Raw genomic sequence first — 21,798 nt, 5'->3', positions numbered from 1 at the left:
TTATGTTGATACGTTTTTGAGGTCAGCTGTGGTGTTACAGAAGACGGTGGGGTTAAACCAGTTGAGTGTGAAGAAGCGTTTCCGCTTGAGGAAATGTGTTGCTGCTGTCACGGCAGCAAAAGGTAGTGGGAAACGTGGTAAGGTTAAGAGAACTAAAACAATGATGAGTACAATGCCTCATAGGGTGCTTTTTTCTCTTTGTCTGGTTTCTTTGCGGTTTCTTCAGTTTTTCCTTTCTCTTTTCTATATGGAGGTACTAAGGGTAGATTCTCTCAATAGTAATGGGGGAAGGGACAGAAATAAGAGGGCTTGGGTGTTAGAAGTAATTAAACAGAAAATGATTAATGTAGGAGACACATTGTGATGAGGCTAATGAGGTTGACTGGGGTATGTGGTGGGAGGGGTAGCACATACTCAGTTATGGTCCTAATTTCAGTGCTGGGGTGGCAATTTTGTTTTCCTGAGGCTAAGGGGTGACTGTGGTATCTACAACAGAGATTGTCATGGGTCGGGTTTTATTGGTCAAGGCGGATGTTATGTTAAATTTTTATTTGTTCATGTTTATGCTCCTAATGAGGTTACAGAGTGTATTGCTGTATTTGATCAAATAAAGGAAACCTTAAGACTGGAACTGTACAGTGGATTTGACTGTTGATCGCACTGCTGAAGAACCTCACCTATGGTCAACTACTTGTCTGTCTGGTCTATTAACTGTGTTTGAGCTTTCTGATGTGTGGAGAGTAAGAAATGCAAAAGTTAGGCAGTACACATGGCTAAAAGTTAATGAAGGTTGTGTCAGTGCAGCAAGGTTAGACAGGTTGTATGTATCTGAGCACTACTGTGGTAGGGTTGTTACTGTTGATATTCACTTGTCCTGTCCACGAATGTACCTTATTTGTATTTTAATGTTAAGTTGATGCCATGTTTTGTGAAAAGGTTTTGTTGTTTTGGGAAAAATTGAGGGATATTAAATGGAATTTTGAGTCCTTGAGACAATGGTGGGAGGTTGGGAAGTCCCAAATATGTGGGTTTTGTCAACAGTATACTGCTCTTTCTAGTATTGAAGTTAAAGGGCCCTTGAACAAGACATAAAATCTATTGAATTGAAGTTACTCACTCAGAATGACCCTGGACTAGTCATGAACTCACAGGACAAGAGACATGAACTGAGGTCGTTTTTACATGAAAGAGTTAAGGGTACCTTAATTAGGTCTCGCTTTGCTACCCTCAAGGATAGCGCTTAAAAAAAAAAACCTAGGGCAGTCGACATTGCAACGCAAACAGATGGTCGGCCTTCATCTCCCTGATGTGAAGGTGACCACGGATGACGGTGAGATGCGCCAACATGCCGTGGATTTCTACTCTGCCCTATATAAGGCGGAGGATTGTGATCCTCTGTGTGCTGAATAGTTGTTACATGGACTTCCTCAATTGGGCCCTGAGCAGAGAGCTGCTTTGGACTCTGACACTACTCTGCAGGAGCTGTCCACTGCAGTTATGCAGCTTTCATCAGGCCGAGCCCCTGGCATCGATGGTTTACCATCTGATTTCTATAAGTACTTTTGGGGGTCTGTTGGGGGGGATTTTTATGAAGTGGTGTGTATCGTTTCATGAGGGTTCTCCTCCTGTATCCTGTCAACGTGCTGTGCATTCATTGTTGCCAAAAAAGGGGGATTTGGCTCTTTTAAAAAACTGGCAACCTGTTGCATTGCTGTGTGCAGAATATAAAATGATATCTAAGTATCTCTCAAACAGGTTGAAAGAATATATGGGGCTGTTGGTCCACAAGGACCAGCCTTACTGTGTCCCTGACCACTCTATTGTTGATAACTTGTATCTAATAAGAGATGTTTTAGACATTTGTAAACTGTCTGATGTGAATGTGGGTTTGCTTTCTTTGGATCAGGAGAAGGCTTTTGACCGTGTGGACCACCAGTACTTGTTCAAAACAATGAAAGCCTTTGGGTTTGGGGATGTTTTTTTGTCTTGGATGAGTTTACTGTATGCTGGGGCCTCATGTATGGTGAAGGTGGGGGTGGTTTGAGCTGCCCCATCCCCGTCCATAGGGGTATTAGGCAGGGATGCCCAATTTTAGGACAATTATATTGTCTGGCAATTGAACCAATGCTTTGTTTCTTTAAGAGTGAGGCTTAACATCCTCACCTCCTTTAATAAAAACTTTCACGTCATCTGCATACGCAGACAGTGCTATCGTGGGACCCTTCATAACCCCTGGCACAGAGAAACTAGTAAGGTTCTCTCAAATGCTCTAAAGGTGTATGAGGGGGCCTACTCAGCTAGAGTTATTTTGGAAAAGAGTGAATCATTGTGGGTAGGTCAGTTTCAGATAGGGTTACCAGGGGGGCTTCAGTGGGGCAGAGATGGGATGAAGACTTTGGGGGTTTTCCTAGGCATCGATGTCTTTCAAAAAAATTACTGGGAAGGTGTAGTGGAGAAGGTGTGTGCCAAATTGTCTAGGTGGAAATGGGTGCTACTCCAGCTGTCTTATAGGGGAAGGGTGCTGGTAGCCAATAACCTAGCTGCCTCTACCCTATGGCACAGACTAATGATTTTATAGCAGCCTGATACAAGAGCTTCAGAGGACCCTTGTCAATTTCTTCAGGCCTGGACAACATTGGATTAAAGCTGCAGCCCTGTACCTGCCACTGCACAAGGGTCAGCAAGGCCTGGTGGACATTTCTTCTAGGATCATGGCTTTCCGGCATCAAGCAGCCCAGAGACTGTTGTACAGCGACGGTTCTAGCTGGGTCGACACAGCCTTCACATTGATGAGGAGAGTTGGCTGTTTGGGCTTAGACAAGCACCTTCTCCTCTTAAAGCTAGAGGGGGGTGATTTCTCTGGCCTGACTCCATTCTATGAGTCTGTTATGGAGGCATGGAGAGTTTTCGACATGTCCCATACGGCCTGCACGCCACCATGGATGTGGCTTTTTGAAGAGCCTCTTATTTATAACACTGTCCCAGTCCCGTGATATGTGTTCAGCCAGCCTACGTTCATGCATGTTAGGTGTGGGGTGTACCAAGCTGGGTCATCTGATGCGCTGGAGCAGATCGTTGGAGGAGCTGGGAGAAAGAGCTGGGATCCGATCATCTCGCCTACTGAAGAAGGTCGTAGCTGAAGTCTGCGATTCCTTGCCAGTACTTCATCGGCAGTATGTGACTGATACTTCCAACTCTCATCGGTGGACAGAGTGTCTGCATTATGTGTTCCCTGCGCTTAATGTTAGTGCTGCGGCGGGGGCATTAGATGAAGACATTCCTTCGATACCCCGGAGCTGGGGGAGTTCAAGGCGGTGGGAAAGAAGGCCATGTACATAATATGTGTAAAAGTGTCCCGTGCTTCTTCCTTGGAAGGGGTCAAATCGACGAGGTGGGCGGGTCTGTTTGGTCCAGGTGCCTCCCCAAAAGGCTGTTGGCGGTCTTTATATAAACTGCCTATTGATAAGAGGACATCTGACCTCCGATGGAGGATAATACATGGAGCTATAGCCACCAACATGCATCTGGTACACCTGGATCCTACTATTGGGGAGGGGTGTCCTTTCTGTGCTGAGTCTGAAACTCTGGCACATCTGTTTTTACAGTGTCCCAGGATGGTCGGGATGATTGACCTGATCCTAGTTGGTTCTCAGCTCTGGGAGATGTTTTCTCTTCCCAACTGTTTAGTCGAAGGGGTGTAGTTCTCTTACTTAACTTTGTGTCAGGGGCAGCTAAATTAGCAATTTGGAAGACACAAAAGAACAGTATTTGGGGACAGGGGTCTGTGGCCATGCTGGAGGGGATGTTGGCAGCGAGACTGAGGGTTGAGTTTGCCTATTACAAACTGGTTAATAACATTGGGCTGTTTATGAGCATATGAGGTATTCAGAGGTTGTTGTGTTTAGTTACTGTGGAGGAAGATTTGGTGTTGTGTTTTTAATTGATGTTTAACCATGTTTTTGTTTGTTTGAGTGTTTATTGTGTTGTGGGTTCCCAGACCCAATAAAGTTTTTTTTTTAACTCTCTATCTCTCTTCTCTCTCTCTCCCTCCCACTCTCTCTCGCTCTCTCTCTCTTTCTCTCCCTCCCTCTCTGTCTTTCTCTCTCTCTCTCTCTGTCTTCTCTCTCTCCCTCTCTCTCTCTCTCTCTCTCTCTCTCTCTCTCTCTCTCTCTCTCTCTCTCTCTCTGTCTTCTCTCTCTCCCTCTCTCTCTCAATCTCTCTCTCAATCTCTCTCTCTCTCTCTCTCTCTCTCTCTCTCTCTCTCTCTCTCTCTCTCTCTCTCTCTCTCTCTCTCTCTCTCTCTCTCTCTCTCTCTCTCTCTCTCTCTCTCTCTCTCTCTCTCTCTCTCTCTCGCTTTCAATTCAATATGCTTTATTGGCATGACGTAACAATGTACATATTGCCAAAGCTTACTTTGGATATTTACAATATTAACATAATTAAAATAATAATCATCAATATTCTCAACTGGACAACAGTAACAACAATAACCAAGGGTCAAAATAACCATTGAACAATAACAATATAGAGGACATATGCAGGTTGGTTGGTCTGTCAGACACTGTCCCTCATCTTATGGCAGGCAGCAATGTAGTGCGCTGCCAACCCACAGCTCTCTGCGACCTTGAAAAACGGTTTCAAATTTGGGGAAATGACACTCTCTAATTGTTTTATCTTTTTTACATTTTGTCAGGAAATGCAGCTCTGTCTCAGGTTCTGCTGTGGTGCAGTGGTTGCACAGCTTTTCCTCTACAGGGAGCCAGGTTTTCCTGTGTCTACCCTTCTCAATGGCAAGGCTGTGCTCACTGAGCCTGTACTTTGTCAAGGTTTTTCTAAGGTTTTGATCAGTAACCATGGTCAAATATTTAGCCACGTACTGTCGATTAAGGGCCAGATAGCACTGCATTTTACTTTGTACTTGTGCTTGTGTTTCCCAATAAGCAATGTAGTTTTGTTTTGACTGTGTTGTAATTTGGTTTATTCTGATTGATTGGATGTTCTGGTCCTGAGGCTTCAGTGTGTTAGTAGAACAGGTTTGTGAACTCAGCCCCAGGACCAGCTGGATGAGGGGACTATTTTCTTTGCTCAGCTCTTGGCATTGCAGGGCTTGGTAATGATATGAGAGGGGGTCACTGTATTCTAGATGTTTCCAAAACTTAATTGAAATAGTTTTTATTATTAATGGATATTGGCCTAATTCTGCCCTGCATGCATTGTTTGTACCGTAGTTTTCCTCTGGACATGTAGGAGAATCTTACAGAACTCTGCATGCAGGGTTTCAATAGGGGGTTTGTCCCATTTGGTAAAATCTTGTTTTGCAAGTGGACCCCACACCTCGCTGCCATAAAGTGCAATAGGTTCAATGACACATTCAATTAATTTTAGCCAAATCTTAATAGGTATTTCAATTTGAATTTGTTTTTTAATGGCGTAGAATGCCCTGTGTGCTTTCTCTCTCAGTTCATTCACTGCATCATTAAGGTGTCCAGTGAACTTATTTTTAAACCTAAGTAATTGTAGTGTGTGCAGTACTCTATATATTTTGTACCAATTGAGAACTTTGGTCTAATTCCCTGAGATCTGGATCTTCTGTGGAAAATCATTATTTTAGTATTTTTGGGGTTTACTGCCAGGGCCCAGGTCTGGCAGTACTGCTCTAGCAGGTCCAGGCTCTGCTGTAGGCCATGTGCTGTGGGTGACAGCAGGCATAGGTCATCTGCGAAGACAGGCATTTAACCTCTGAATTGTGAAGACTAACACCAGGGGCTGAGGATTTTTCTAGAATAATGGCCAATTTGTTGATGTAAATATTGAATAGTGCAGGGCTCAGATTGCAACCCTGGTGAAGGCCCCGCCCCTGGTTAAAGAATTCAGTTATTTTCTTGCCAATTTTGATGCTGCACGTATTTGATGCTGCACGTATTGATTTAATTATGTCATATGTTTTACCCCCTACACCACTTTCAATAATTTTGTAGAACAGTCCTGTATGCCAAATAGAATCAAATGCTTTTTGGAAGTCGCTAAAGCAAGCGTACATTTTGGTATTATTTTGGTGGACATGTTTATCTATCAGGGAGTGTAGGGTGTAAATATGATCGTTCGTGCAATGTTTTGATATAAATCCAATTTGGCTTTTACTCAAGACATTGTTTAGATACATATATAATACTACAGAAAACCTTCCCCAGGTTACTGTTCACACAAATGCGTCTGTAATTGTTAGGGTCAAATTTGTCTCCGTTCTTAAAGATTGGGGTTATGAGTCCTTGATTCCAGATGTCAGGGAAATAACCTACACTCAGGATCAAATTAAACAGTTTTAATATAGCCAATTGACATTTTGCACTAGTGAATTTGAGCATCTCATTTAGGATGCCATCAGGTTTGCATGCTTTTTTATTTTTTATTTGAGGGCCTGAAGTTTCTTATAGAGCTCTTGGTCAGTAATTGGGGAGTCCAATGGATTTTGATTGTCCTTTATAGCTTTTTCTAATCCATTCAACTTCTCATGAATTTGGCATTGTTCTGTGTTTGTGTCAATTTGAATGGTGTTGTAGAGTGTTTTAAAATGGCATATTATTATTATATAATTAAAATGGGTTGTCCATATGTCACCATTTTGTATTGCTAATTTGTATTGCTTCTCAACAGCTTCTACCCCCAAGCCATAAGACTCCTGAACAGCTAATCATGGCTACCCGGACTATTTGCACTGCCCCCCCACCCCCACCCCCTCTTTTACGCTGCTGCTACTCTGTTTATTATCTATGCATAGTCACTTTAACTCTACCCACATATACATATTACCTCAATTACCTCGACTAGCCGGTGCCCCCGCACATTGACTCTGCACCAGTACCCCCCTGTATATAGCCTCCCTACTGTTATTTTATTTTACTGCTGCTCTTTAGTTATTTGCTTTTATTTTTTGTACTTTTACTCACAGTAATGAAGGCGTAATTCACCATTATTTGGGTCTCTGTGCTTTTGGTTTGATAGTGTTCTATGTTTTTTCCTTATAATTCTACAATCGGCATCAAACCAGTTGTCATTTGTGGTCATTTTAGTTTAGTTTTTTATCAATTTCAGTTGTGCTTCTTTTGCCGTTTGCCTGAATATATACATTTGTTGATGTTTTTTACAGCTAGATTGATGCTTTCTTTACTATGAGTGAATGTGGTATCGAGAAAGTTATCTATGAGTGTTTGGACATTTAGGTTACTGGTATTATTCTGTGTTGTTCTCTCTCTCTCTCTCTCTCTCTCTCTCTCTCTCTCTCTCTCTCTCTCTCTCTCTCTCTCTCTCTCTCTCTCTCTCTCTCTCTCTCTCTCTCTCTCTCTCTCTCTCTCTCTCTCTCTCTCTCTCTCTCTCTCTCTCTCTCTCTCTCTCTCTCTCTCTCTCTCTCTAGTCTAATACATGTCACCTGTAGCTCAGTTGGTAGAGCATGGCGCTTGCGACGCCAGGGTTGTGGGTTCGTTTCCCACGAGGGGCCAGTATGAAAATGGATGCACTCACTAACTGTATGTCGCTCTGGATAAGAGCGTCTGCTAAATGACTAAAATGTAATAGATGGAGCAACATATTGCAACTTTAATAGTAAGGGTATCTGAGACATTTATTTCACAACACCTCTAGTTGTCTCCTCATTGACCTGCATAGTTAAGGTCTCTGACTAGAGAGGGAGGACACTTATTCCACAACACCTCTAGTTGTCTCCTCATTGACCTGCATAGTTTGGTCTCTGACTAGAGAGGGAGGACATTTATTCCACAACACCTCTAGTTGTCTCCTCATTGACCTGCATAGTTAAGGTCTCTGACTGGAGAGGGAGGACATTTATTCCAAAACACAGCATGATGTTTAATAGGAAACGTAGGAAAAGTACCAGACAGGAAGAGGGCTCTGTCCACAGTGAACTCTTCGACAAATCGGATGTGGCAAAAGTTCTTCTTGCTCTTGCGGATGGCGATGATCTCACCCAACTGGCCGAATACCTCCACGATGAGCGCCTCGGTAGCGTTCTCTGGCAGACCACCCACAAACACAGTCTTACAGCCGGGAGGGCGCTCCCTGATGGCCGGAGAGGGAAGGTCTAAGCAACATAAAGAGAGAAAAGAAGGAGATTTATGTAATTGGATGAATGAACACATTCAGGTCTGTACAAGGAAAGGAGAGAGGTAAAGTATAGATTATATTTAGATAGCTACCCAGCTAGCACATTTAGTTCCTTGGAAGTTGTGGGAATGTACGTTTTTGGTTTCCCATTGTATCTGGGAACAAAGCCATACGTTTCGTGACCGGTAAAACTGAACGTTTTTAAAACGTTCTGAGAATGGAAGTGAACATTTCCTGGAGGTTTTATTAACATTCTGAGAACTGAAAATATAGGTTATTTGAAGGTAATTAAATAACGTTTTGAGAACATTCTCTAAATGTTGTGAATGTTTCAAATGAAATGTAAAGGTTATTTGGAGGTTTTTGAAATATGTTTTAAAATAACATTCTTAGAACATTATTTGAACGTTACTAATATTTTCTTGTGTTTTTTTATGGAAAGTTTTCTTAATGTTCTGAGAACATGACATTAAATGAGGAAACCTGCAGAAAACGTTATGCTGAAAAACTTACATCCCCACAGAAGAATGTTGTTTCTTAACATTCTCTGAACTATTTGAGAACATTCCCAATGTCAAACCAGTTGGAGAACGTACCTAGAACATTACCAAAAATGTAATTAAATATAACCATGTTTGAACTTTTAGAAAATGTTCTGTTAAAGTAATGAAACACCAAGGAAAATAATTATATTTTGTCAACTTCCTTAAATGTGCTGAGAATGTTCCAAAGCCAACCAACTATCCTGCACCATTCCCAGAACGTTGTGGGAAGGTTGTATGCAAAATAACCATAGGACAACCACGCTCTCACCAAGGTCTAAGAAACATATGGTTCTCAGAACGTTATGTGCTAGCTGGGTAGCTAACCAGCCATGTTAAACAATGGAGAAGGCTTGCTAGCTAACGTCAGCTTCATAAATGTTATTGTAAGTTGAGCCACTTTTATCATTCAGCATCACTCCGTCAAGAGAAATATAGTATTCTTTCTAACAAACATATCTACATATATTTCAGGATGTTGCGTATCCCTGGGAATGATCAGAATTCATGTAAACATTACAGTTTTGAAAACATAGCTTGTCCCAAAAAAGTGGTCTCTTGGCACAACTTACCCCATACTCGGGTATGGGGTAAGTTGAGCTTGGGGTCAGGGTAAGTTGAGCTGCTTACACATTTCTGTACTGAATGAAATATTACCACTATCTTTTAAAACCATGTCTATCTGTATTTCCTAAACACAATTAAACACAATCACAATAACTTTTTTGTCTTTTATTCATTTTAAGCATATTTTAACCTAACAAACACTTTGTACTTTTTTGAACACAGGCCAGAATCTGGTGTTACCTCATATCCCAGCAATAATTCCTTGCATTACGCCTGGGAAGAAAACACATTGGCTCAACCATTGGCTCAACTTACCCCATGGCCATTGGCTCAACTTACCCCAAGGCAAACATTTTGACTAGAGTTGGGCGGTATCCAGATTTTCATATTATCATACCATCCTTCTCTCATCCCGGGATTTACGGTATTACCGGCTTAATATACAAGGGGCACTAAAAACGCAAAATGCTAACAAAATTTGCATGAACTAAAAGCAAATTCCAATAAAGGCTGCTAGCTAAATATGCTAATGAGCGCACATTAAAAATAAACTAATTCCAAAGACAGGCAATCCAGCTCATAAAGTTATACAAGTATAGGTAGTAGCTACTGAATGTCATTTTTGGTGAGTTTTGACATTTACAAGTGAACGTGAACAAAAAACATTGTGCAAATGAAACAAGTTTTGACGCATGCTTGTCTGAAGGAAGAACAGTACTGGCTATGGAGCAGCATGTGTACACGCTGTGTCTGTGTTGTGTCCGGAGTCGCTAGGGCAACGGCCTGCCTTCTTTGCCCAGAGAATAAGGAGGAGGAACTGACGGGCCGAGAACGGAGAGGAGAAAAAATAAACGTAAGGAAATCAAGAAAAAAGCAGTGGCAACTGTACAGATAACTCATCCAAAGTGCTTTGACTTCTCAAACACAGCGGAAAGCTAACACTATATGATGCTTATTAATTCAACCACTTACTTAGCTAACTATAAAGTTTATCCAAATACACAGCTTTCTCTCATTGTGCTATTTACAAACAAACACGTGAGTGGCTCAACAGTTCTGGGGAACTACGGTAAGCTTCATAATGTAAAATAATGTGACAGGTGAAATGAAGAACGCAATATGCTTTGTCTCCTAACATATTGCACAAGTTGAATGCAGGTATTAACTTAAAAACTAGTTTGAAATATTACAATTTATACAAAAACTTTTCATGGTACTGACGGTACTGAAAAGCAATCCCGTGGCTTTTTCCAAATACCACGGTATGCTGTATATACGGTATACTGCCCAAGCCTAATTTTGACTATATTAGACCACACAGCTACAAGGATGCACGTTCAAATCAAATCAAATCAAATTGTATTTGTCACATGCACCGAATACAACAGGTGTAGAACTTACAGTGAAGCTTACTCACAAGCCCTTAACCAACAATGCAATTTCAAGAAAGAAAGAATACCAAAAAAACAATAAATAAATAAATAATAAGAAATAAAAGTAACAAATAATTAAAGAGCAGCAGTAAAATAACAGTAGCGAGGCTATATACAGGGGGTACGGGTACAGAGTCAATGTGCGGGGGCACAGGTTAGTCCAGATAATTGAGGTAATAGGTACATGTAGGTAGAGTTATTAAAGTGGCGTGCGGTAGCAGAGAGAATAGTCTATGACTAGGGTGGCTGGAGTCTTTGACAATTTTTAGGGCCTTCCTCTGTTACAGGAGTGGGTCGCAGTTCCGGAGCAACCCACTAGGTGTCATCCTCCGACAACCATAGGCACCTCCTCACTCACAGTCGGGACTAATTATCTGCCTATTGGTGTCACCTGTGGCTATCTGATTCACCTGTGTATTTATGCCCTCACTTCCCTGTGTTCCCTTGCTCAGTTTTCTCTGCTAGTTCCTTGATGTCAAGCAGTACATATCAGTGTCGGATCACGTGACGGAGTTACAGGTACTCGAGAAGTGTTCTCACTGTGTCATTGTGTTTTTCCAGTCAGAGTTAGTATTTCGTATATTGTTTGTTGTCAACCTGTTTTTTGGAGACCTATGTGCTCCTCATTTGTTTTCGTGTATGGTCCGTTGATTTGTATCATGGCTTTTGGACCACCAGTAAAGATCCTTGTTTCACCATCCTTGCCTACTGCCTACTCTCTATCCTGCAACGCACCTGGGTCACACCTCAAACCAACCCTTACATCCTCTGACACCGCCTGGTATAGAGGTCCTGGATGGCAGGAAGCTTGGCCCCAGTGATGTACTGGGCCGTACGCACTACCCTCTGTAGTGCCTTGCAGTCGGAGGCCGAGCAGTTGCCATACCAGGCAGTGATGCAACCAGTCTGGATGCTCTTGATGGTGCAGCTGTAGAACCTTTTGAGGATCTGAGGACCCATGGCAAATCTTTTCAGTCTCCTGAGGGGGGATAGGTTTTGTCGTGCCCTCTTCACGACTGTCTTGGTGTGTTTGGACCATGTTAGTTTGTTGGTGATGTGGACAACAAGGAACTTGAATCTCTCAACCTGCTCCACTACAGCCCTGTCGATGAAAATGGGGGCGTGCTCGGTCCTCTTCTTTTTCCTGTAGTCCACAATCATCTTCTTTGTCTTGATCATGTTGAGGGAGAGGTTGTTGCCTGGCACCACACGGCCAGGTCTCTGACCTCCTCCCTATAGGCTGTCTCGTTGTTGTCGGTGATCAGCCTATCACTGTTGTGTCATCGGCAATCTTAATTATGGTATTGGAGTCGTGCCTGGCCATGCAGTCATGAGTGAAAAGGGAGCACTGGAGGGGACTGAGCACGCATCCCTGAGGGGCCCCCGTGTTGAGGATCAGCGTATCGGATGTGTTGTTACCTACCCGGATGTGTTGTTACCTACTTTCATGCTAGATTTAGGACATTGTATTGCAGCTTATAGAGACCCCAACTGATGTATAGAACAATCTTTAAATTATCTACTTTGGTGAAACCTCTAACACAATAAATTAATTTCACTTGGTGAAAATCTGTTTTTTTTACTTAACTCGCTTACCACCTTTTCCATGTGGTTTCTTACGTCACAGAAATGATGATCTCTTCCTAAATATTTGGTAAAATTATTAATTTTGTGTATGGTTTCCTAGAAACAAGGGGTGGCTCTGTAACGATCCCTGCAGTCTGAGTCGGTTTCTGTCTGGGTATTAGTTTTTCTGCTCGGGATCTCCAGTTTCCCGAGGGTTCTGGAACGCTCCCTGCCTGGTTGCCGGGCAACGTTGCTAGGCGGGAGCTCTCTTGATTTCCGCACCTGCATCCCATCAGCAATCTGCACACCTGGTCTTGATCATCACCCTTCTTAGGCTCTGTCCTAACATCCATTCCCTGCCGGATCGTTAGCCATGAACAGTATGTTTATCAGTGGATCAGCCTTAGAGCATGTAGCGTTAGTTTTGTTGTTTTGCACCTTGTTTGCTTGTTTTGTACTTACCTCCGTTTTGTTCCATCTGCAGTCACTCATCCGGAACCTTCACCCAACCTCTGCCTGATGGTCGGGCGGCTGCCGAGCCATTACTGGACCTACCACTGCACCCTCAACAACCCATCCACGCCACCCGCTCTGTTCCCTGGATTATTCAGCCTCACTCGTGGATCTATTAAATAAACACTCACCTTTGTTTCAACCTACCTTGTCCTGGTCTGCTTCTGGGTTCTGGCTTAGTAAACCGTGACAGAACGATCCGGCCAGTAATGAACCCAGCGGACCTGGACTCTGTTCGCCATGCCATTACCCATCAGGAGAAGATGTTGGGCCATCATAGCACGGAGCTACAGGAGATCGCGTTGGCAGTTCGGAACCTTTCTACCGGTCTGACGGAGGTCCAGAACCAGCGCAAGTTTCCGGTGGAGGATCGACTACCGGTTTCACCCATCTCGCCTGCCGCTTCTGGAGCTGTGTCCTTCCGTGAGCCCAAGGTTCCGACGCCGGATAAATATGAGGGGGAGCTGGGAAGATGCCGTTCTTTCCTTATGCAGTGTGGGTTAGTGTTCGACCTACAGCCCTACTCTTATGCCACAGACAAGGCTAGGATAGCCTTTGTGATTGAGTTACTGCGTGGTCGAGCGCTGGAGTGGGCTTCAGCCGTTTGGGAACGACAAGACCCCTGCATGGCTTCATACCAGGGGTCCACGGCCGAGATGAGGAAGCTCTTCGACCATTCCGTCCGAGGGAGGGACGCAGCTAGGCGCCTGTTTTCGCTTCACCAAGGAACTCGCAGCGTGGCCGACTTCGTGATCGAGTTCAAGACGTTGGCTGTGGAGAGTGGGTGGAATGAGGAGTCTCTGCAAGCGGCCTTTTACCAGGGTCTGTCGGAGCAGCTCAAGGATGAGTTGATCTCCTATCCGAAGCCTAGTGACCTGGACAGCTTGGTAGCCTTGTCTATTCGGGTGGATAATCGAGTCCGAGAGCGAAGGAGGGAGAAGCAATGGGTTCCGTCCAATCGATCAGCTTCTCAGGTTCCAGTCGGGTCGGGGATTGGACCAGAATACGTCGATCATCGTCCACCACACAGGATTAGTGGAGAGGTCCTGTCTCCCGATTCTGAACCAATGCAAGTAGGGCGGCACGGGTTAACCAAGGAGGAACGCCAACTCAGACGTAGGACTAACTGTTGCCTCTACTGTGGTGGTTCGGGACATTACCTCGCCACCTGTTCCCGGCGGTCGTCAAACTGCGCGGCTCGCTAAAGTTGGGAGGACTTTTAGCGAGCCAGTTTCGACCTCTCAATACCTCTGTCAGACCCCGTTTCCCGGCTACCCTTATGAACAGGAATCAGAGCTTAGCGATTAACGCTTTTATCGATTCAGGTGCCGATGGAAGCTTTCTTGATGCCGAAGTTGGTGGAACAGCTGGGGCTTTCCAAGGAGCAATTGCCGGAAGCCATTGAAGCGACCACTCTGAACGGCAGTAGTCTGGCACGTATCACGATGAGGACTGAACCGGTTAAGATGCTGTTGTCGGGGAATCATTCGGAGATGATTTCATTCTTCATTCTGCCGTCTTCCCATGTTCCTCTGGTCCTTGGATACCCCTGGCTGAAGGAACACAATCCCACGTTCGATTGGGTGACGGGCAAGGTAACGAGTTGGAGCCTTGATTGTCATGCTAACTGTCTCAAGACTGCCTGTCCCCATTCGGTTCCCAGTCAGGTGATTGAGGCTAAACCCCCAGATTTGTCCCTGGTTCCCGAGACATATCACGATTTGGGGGAAGTGTTCAGTAAGCAGAAGGCTCTGTCACTCCCTCCCCACCGACCATATGATTGTGCCATCAACCTGTTCCCTGGAGCTGTCTACCCTAAGGGAAGGTTATACAGTATCTCCCGACCTGAACGTGAGGCTTTGGAGACCTACATCAAGGAGTCCCTAGCTGCTGGTCTCGTTCGTCCTCGTCATCACCCCTGGGGGCAGGATTCTTCTTTGTGGGTAAGAAGGATGGCTCTCTTCGACCGTGTATTGATTATCGGGGGTTGAATGACATCACGGTCAAGAACAAGTATCCCCTGCCCTTGATGAGTTCTGCCTTCGACTCCTTACAGGGTGCTACGGTGTTCACCAAGCTAGACCTACGCAATGCGTATCACATGGTCCGGATCAGAGAGGGGGACGAGTGGTTGACGGGTTTCACTACACCGATGGGTCACTTCGAGTATCAGGTGATGCCGTTTGGACTGACCAATGCTCCAGCGGTATTCCAGAGTATGGTGAACGACGTCCTGAGAGATATGATCGGTCTCTTTGTGTTTGTTTACCTGGATGACATTCTGATCTTCTCGAAGGAACCTTCCGACCACGTCCAGCATGTCCGGCAGGTTCTGCAGCGATTGTTGGAGAATCGCCTGTTCGTGAAGGCCGAGAAGTGCGAGTTTCACGCCCACACGACATCCTTTCTCGGGTACATCATCTCCAGGGGAGAGATTAGGATGGACCAGGAGAAGGTTAGAGCGGTTCTGGAATGGGCCCAGCCCGGTACGAGATTGCAGCTCCAGAGATTTTTGGGGTTTGCGAATTTCTACCGCAGATTCATCCGGGATTACAGCCGTGTGGCCGCTCCGTTAACTGCCTTGACTTCCAGTATCAGGATCTTCAAGTGGAATCCGGAGGCGGATCGAGCGTTTCTGGATTTGAAGAGGCGATTCACCAACGCACCGATTCTCTCTCAACCGGACACGGCCCGTCAGTTCGTCGTTGAAGTGGACCCGCGTCTGATGTGGGAGTTGGCGCCATCCTGTCGCAGCGATGCTCCACGGACAGTAAACTCCATCCCTGCGCCTACTACTCTCGTCGCCTTTCGCCTGCGGAGAGGAATTACGATGTGGGTAACCGGGAGCTTCTCGCGGTGAAACTTGCCTTGGAGGAGTGGCGCCACTGGTTGGAGGGCGGAGCAACCGTTTATTGTCTGGACTGACCACAAGAATCTTGCTTACGTGCAATCGGCTAGACGTCTCAACTCCCGTCAGGCCAGGTGGGCGTTGTTTTTCGGACGATTCAATTTTTCCCTGACGTTCCGACCTGGATCTAAGAATGGCAAGGCGGACGCCTTGTCCCGGATGTTCTCCAAGACGGAGGAGAGTGGGTCCAAGACCGAGACAATTCTCCCCCGGGACTGCGTTGTGGGAGCAGTTAGGTGGAAGATTGAGGAGGAGGTGATGGCGGCCCTTCGGACGCAGCCCGGTCCCGGTAATGGTCCACCCGGTCGGTTGTTTGTGCCTGAGTCGGTTCGTCCTGCTGTCCTCAAATGGTCCCACGCCAGCAAGATGGCTTGTCACCCTGGCGTGGCTCGGACGATGGCGTTTCTTCGCAGACGTTTTTGGTGGCCTGCCATGGCCGAGGATACTCGGGGTTATGTTGCTGCCTGTCCAGTGTGTGCGCAGAATAAGAGTACCAATCGGCCCAGCTCTGGACTACTTCACCCCCCTTCCTATTCCCCGGCGACCATGGTCGCATCTGGCCCTGGACTTTGTCACTGGGTTGCCCGCTTCTGAGGGAAACACGGTCGTTCTGACTATCGTGGACAGATTCAGCAAGTTCGCCCACTTTGTGCCTATTGCCAAGCTTCCCTCTGCCTCGGAGACGTCCGAGATCCTGGTTAGGGAGGTTTTCAGGGTCCACGGTTTGCCCAGTGATATCGTTTCCGACCGTGGCCCTCAGTTTACCTCTGCTGTCTGGAAGTCCTTCTGTTTGGCCATTGGAGCTACAGTCAGCCTCACATCTGGTTTTCACCCCCAATCTAATGGTCAGGCGGAGAGAGCCAACCAGAAGATGGAATCCACGCTACGCTGCCTTGTCTCCTCCAACCCCACCTCCTGGGTCTCTCAGTTGCCTTGGGTTGAGTATGCCCACAATACTCTCCCTACATCTGCCACTGGGATGTCTCCCTTCCAGTGCCTGTATGGCTACCAACCTCCCTTGTTCCCTTCTCAGGAGAAGGAGCTCTCGGTGCCCTCTGTTCAGGCCCATATTCGTGTTGCCACCGGACCTGGCATCGGGCCAGAAAGGCACTCCTTAGAGTTTCGGACCGGTATCAGCTCCAGGCGAATCGTCGCCGGATCCCCGCTCCCACCTATACCATCGGAGATAGGGTCTGGTTGGCCACACGGGATCTTCCTTTACGGACTGAGGCTAGGAAGTTGTTACCGAAGTTCATTGGTCCGTTTGTGGTGGAGAAGGTGATCAATCCGGTGGCAGTTCGACTCAAACTACCGAGGACGCTCAGAGTCCATCCCACCTTTCATGTCTCCTGCCTCAAGCCTGTTCTCCTCAGTCCTCTGTTGCCTCCTCCGCCTCCTCCTCCTCCTCCTCGGATGATCGGAGGTGGTCCTGCCTACACGGTGCGACGCATCATGGATTCCAGACGGCGGGGCCGGGGTTTCCAGTATCTCGTGGACTGGGAGGGGTATGGTCCTGAAGAGAGGAGTTGGATTCCGCGGCGACAGATCCTAGATGCTGACCTCATTCGTGACTTCTACCGCCTCCATCCTGGCGCTCCGGGGAGTCCGCCCGGTGGCGTTCATCGGAGGGGGGTACTGTAACGATCCCTGCAGTCTGAGTCGGTTTCTGTCTGGGTATTAGTTTTTCTGCTCGGGATCTCCAGTTTCCCGAGGGTTCTGGAACGCTCCCTGCCTGGTTGCCGGGCAACGCTTGCTAGGCGGGAGCTCTCTTGATTTCCGCACCTGCATCCCATCAGCAATCTGCACACCTGGTCCTGATCATCACCCTTCTTAGGCTCTGTCCTAACATCCATTCCCTGCCGGATCGTTAGCCATGAACAGTATGTTTATCAGTGGATCAGCCTTAGAGCATGTAGCGTTAGTTTTGTTGTTTTGCACCTTGTTTGCTTGTTTTGTACTTACCTCCGTTTTGTTCCATCTGCAGTCACTCATCCGGAACCTTCACCCAACCTCTGCCTGATGGTCGGCGGCTGCCGAGCCATTACTGGACCTACCACTGCACCCTCAACAACCCATCCACGCCACCCGCTCTGTTCCCTGGATTATTCAGCCTCACTCGTGGATCTATTAAATAAACACTCACCTTTGTTTCAACCTACCTTGTCCTGGTCTGCTTCTGGGTTCTGGCTTAGTAAACCGTGACAGGCTCAACTTACCCTTTGGCTCAACTTATCCCACTCTCTTCTTCTTGAAAACATTTTTATTTTTTGGGGTTTTCTCATCAGAGCTTTGCGTAGCGTTCAAACTCTGTGCACGATATTTACTAGTTTTGACAAATTTGATTAAAATATAGCAACATCTCCTCCCTGGGAATGCATGTGTGTCAACACACCAGAAATTGGAAGTGCATTGGACTAGGTTGTGCATAGTGTCCACATACCATAGCCTTAAATGCATGCATGCAATCTTATTCAGCTAACAGTGCTGTTTTATACTCTAGGCCGGGGGTTAAAACAAAAACGAAAATCTACTTGATCTATATTGTTAAATAAAAAATTTACATTTAGAAGTATATTAGCATAATGTACAGGCCTATTTGATGTGATACAATATTCATCTGATTAAAGAATATATTCAGAGGCTTCAAGCAGGGAAAATATATTAAAGTATTTTTTAAAAGTACATTTGGAAATCTAAACCATGACCACCATTAATGAGCTAACTTTCTGCAAGAATTATGAAAACACAGCAACATGCTTGGATAACTTTATATTGATATCTAATGTTAATGTGAATCTATAGTGGGGATAAATAAGAATCCATTATCTTTAGCCAGAGAGATGGATGATTCTCTCATGTGAATGGTTCATTCATTGCTTGACAACCCTGAATAATGTAACAAAGAGGGTTTGACGGAATGAATCGCCAATAGATCAGACGTTTTATCCCTGAGAAATGTGATTAGCGGAGTCTATATTGTCTAACTCAATACATGTCTGTTAGACCATCTGTAGTCACAGACGAGGGATTCTAAAGCTTATTCTACAACCTTGTGGTAGCAGAACATAGGCCCTTTATTGATGGCACAGAGCATGGGCTCACATTGTTATGTATTGTAGTAATACAAAGCTTACTCTAAAGTATTGTAGTAACAGAGCAGAGACCCTTATGCTGAAGCGTTCCAGCTACAGAATATGTATTTTTATTGTAAAGCTTAGCCCTCCCAGAGGACCAGACTGTGCCACTGGTGTTCAGCTAAAGTCCTTCTCCTCCTGACCCTACAGATTATGAGGGCACTACACTAGAGCGTACATGCGTACATACACACACACACACACAAACACACACACACACACACACTCTGAAGGGCATCTGTCCCTTCAGGGTAATTATGGACACACTTCTATTTCATTTTTAAGCACAATCAATTTGTATAATTAATTTGCATAATTAAACTCTATCATTGATCTCTTTGTTTATGATGTCCTGGTATATAAGTTGACTTGCATTTAACTTCAAGTAGGTTTGAGTTATGGATAGGCCACTTTGTCACAGATCCAGAAGCGCAATTCGCTGCATTGTGTATCACACCAGCTATCCTCTGGGTTAGAAAAAGAGGTCCATCGCTCTACACAGTCCTCGTCCTTGCCCTGATAACTGTGAGGCTCCCCTCTCATCCAGTACCCTGTGGTCAGTGGAGTGCCGTCCACCCATTTCCAGGTCCCTTCTTTGTCTCTGTCAGTCAGACCAATCCAGAATCCCTTGTTGATTAATTTATGGATAAATACCTGTTCCTCTCTGCTGTTTATGATCACCAGGTCTGCTCTTCTACTTAGACAGTTCTGTCGACTCTCCTTCCACGATTTAGTCCCATTAGAGATGTGGTACAAACTGCAGCTGAAATACCTCCATCCCAGTTGAGACTGTTGCTTAAGCACAGAGAGTTTTGTGTCACGCCCTGACTCTGGGGACTCTTATTTGTTGAGTCAGGGTGTGATTTTCTATGTTGTGTTGTTCTAGGTTCTAGGTTCTAGTATGGGTATTTCTATGTTGGCCGGTGTGGTTCCCAATCAGAGGCAGCTGTCGCTCGTTGTCTCTGATTGGGGACCATACTTAGGCAGCCTATTGGAACTAGTGGGTTGTGGGATCTTGTTCCGTGTGAGGTATGTTGTTTGTGTACCTTGGACTTCACGTGTCGTTGGTTTGTTGTTTTTGTCGTGTGTTTATTCGGTTCAAATAAACATGTATGCATATCACGCTGCGCCTTGGTCTGACCCGTTCATCAACGAGCGTGACATTTTGTCTGGAGATGGTCCTTCTCTTCAGTCATGGCGTTGTTACTGCTCTGTAACTGGTCTCTCTCTGCTGCGAAGTTGGTTTTACAGTTTTTCTCATAATTGCCAAAAACACAATTATAGTAGAGACACAGGCCTATGATCCCAGCCAGTAGGAGAACACACAGCAGCCCCAGACAGACTGTAGCAGCTCTGGAGGTACTCCTTTTCGAGGGGACATCATCTATCTTGTTTCTGAAGTCATGAGATGTGATGGTGTCTTGATTGGCATGGATATCAGCAGACATCTTCATTATCTACCACTGTCTCAGTGATTCTACCTGACAGACTGAACAGTGCTCTAGCTGTATGGTGTGTCTGGGACTGTTTCCTGTCCATTGGTGGTTAGTGACTAAAATGTTTCCTTTCCACACACATTTCCGCAAGTTGACGTTTATTGTCATGAGTCTTGTCCTTGAGGCAGACCTGAGTGATTTCTAAAGGTAAAAGTCAAAAATTGTCTATAATGTAAAATATCATTACGGTCTTAATTTAAGGTTAGGCATAAGGGTTATCAGTGAGGTTAGGGTTAAGTTTAAAATCCAATGTTATGACTTTGTGGCTGCGCCAGCTAGTGACCACTCCAGAATAAGATTAATGTCGAAAAAACACTAACCTGCTACATTTCCTGGTAGAAAGTGAGGCACGTGTTAACCACCAATGCACACCAATGCACTGGAAACTGTCGTACGAGGAAGACAATGACAAACTATGAGTTTGATTGACTATTAATAAGGTGTCTGTGTAAATGAAGGTACCATTGTAATAACCTATGTTTATGCTAAACCTAAGGGACCATTGTAATAGTTCATTCACAGTCTAGTGGAGGCCCAACAGTGACACTGTGTTGAGTGTTTATAGCAGGAAGGAGTGATGGGGTAGGAGCACACACACTTCAGCACGATGTGATCACTCACACATACACACACACTTCAGCACGCTGTTATCACTCACACACACACACTTCAGCACGCTGTGATCACTCACTTCACACCTGAACTAAGGACATCAGCAGCACAGTAGCAAAGTTCATCTCAATACAGGGTAACAATAGTTTTTTTTAAACTGATCTTAACTTTTGGGGTAAAGAAAATGCGAATTGGAGTGGGTCCAGGGTGTCTGGGATGATAGTGTTGATGTGAGCCATGACTAGTCTTTCAAAGCATTTCATTTCTACAGATGTGAGTGCTATGGGGCGATAGTCACTTAGACAGGTTACCTTGGTGTTCTTGGGCATAGGGACTATGGTGGTCTGCTTGAAACATGTAGGTATTACAGACTGGGTCAGGGAGAGGTTGAAAATGTCAGTGAATACACTTGCCAGCTGGTCAACGCATTCTCTGAGTATGCGTCCTGGTAATCCATCTGGCCCTGCGGCCTTGTGAATGTTAATCACGCAGTCGTCCGGAAGCAGCTGGTGCACTCATGCATGGTTCAGTGTTGCTTGCCTCGAAGCGAGCATAGAAGGCATTTAGCTCATCTGGTAGGCTTGCGTCACTGGGCAGCTCGCGGCTGGGTTTCCCTTTGTAATCAATGATAGTTTGCAAGCCCTGCCACAGCTGACGAGTGTCAGAGCTGGTGTAGTAGGATTCGATCTTGGTCATGCATACACCTCTTGTTTACGAAGCATTTGACAAATAAAATTGTATTTGATTTTGATTTGACAATTACACACACACACACACACACACACACACACACACACACACACACACACACAACATCCCTAGCTTCTCCGCTTCGTAGGGGATCTGTAGGGCATCTGTCCTCTTTCTCTTCAGGCCCATGTAATTATGGACAGACACTCTCATACAGCC

General features: G+C 45.4%; 1 protein-coding gene across 1 annotated transcript in view; it reads right to left on the bottom strand.

Moving 5' to 3' along the window:
* The window catches only part of LOC121538153 (ecto-NOX disulfide-thiol exchanger 2-like), a 248,638-nt gene that overhangs the window by 128,286 nt on the left and 98,554 nt on the right, over positions 1–21,798 (bottom strand). The window contains exon 4 of the mRNA XM_045207428.1: positions 7,889–8,095. Within this exon, the coding sequence (XP_045063363.1) occupies positions 7,889–8,095 (207 nt within the window). The remainder of the gene's footprint in view (positions 1–7,888; positions 8,096–21,798) is intronic.

This window comes from Coregonus clupeaformis, chromosome 3 (assembly GCF_020615455.1).
Source record: "Coregonus clupeaformis isolate EN_2021a chromosome 3, ASM2061545v1, whole genome shotgun sequence".
In the NCBI taxonomy this organism is placed as follows: Eukaryota; Metazoa; Chordata; class Actinopteri; order Salmoniformes; family Salmonidae; genus Coregonus; species Coregonus clupeaformis.
This window is presented reverse-complemented; position numbering and strand designations above follow the sequence as displayed.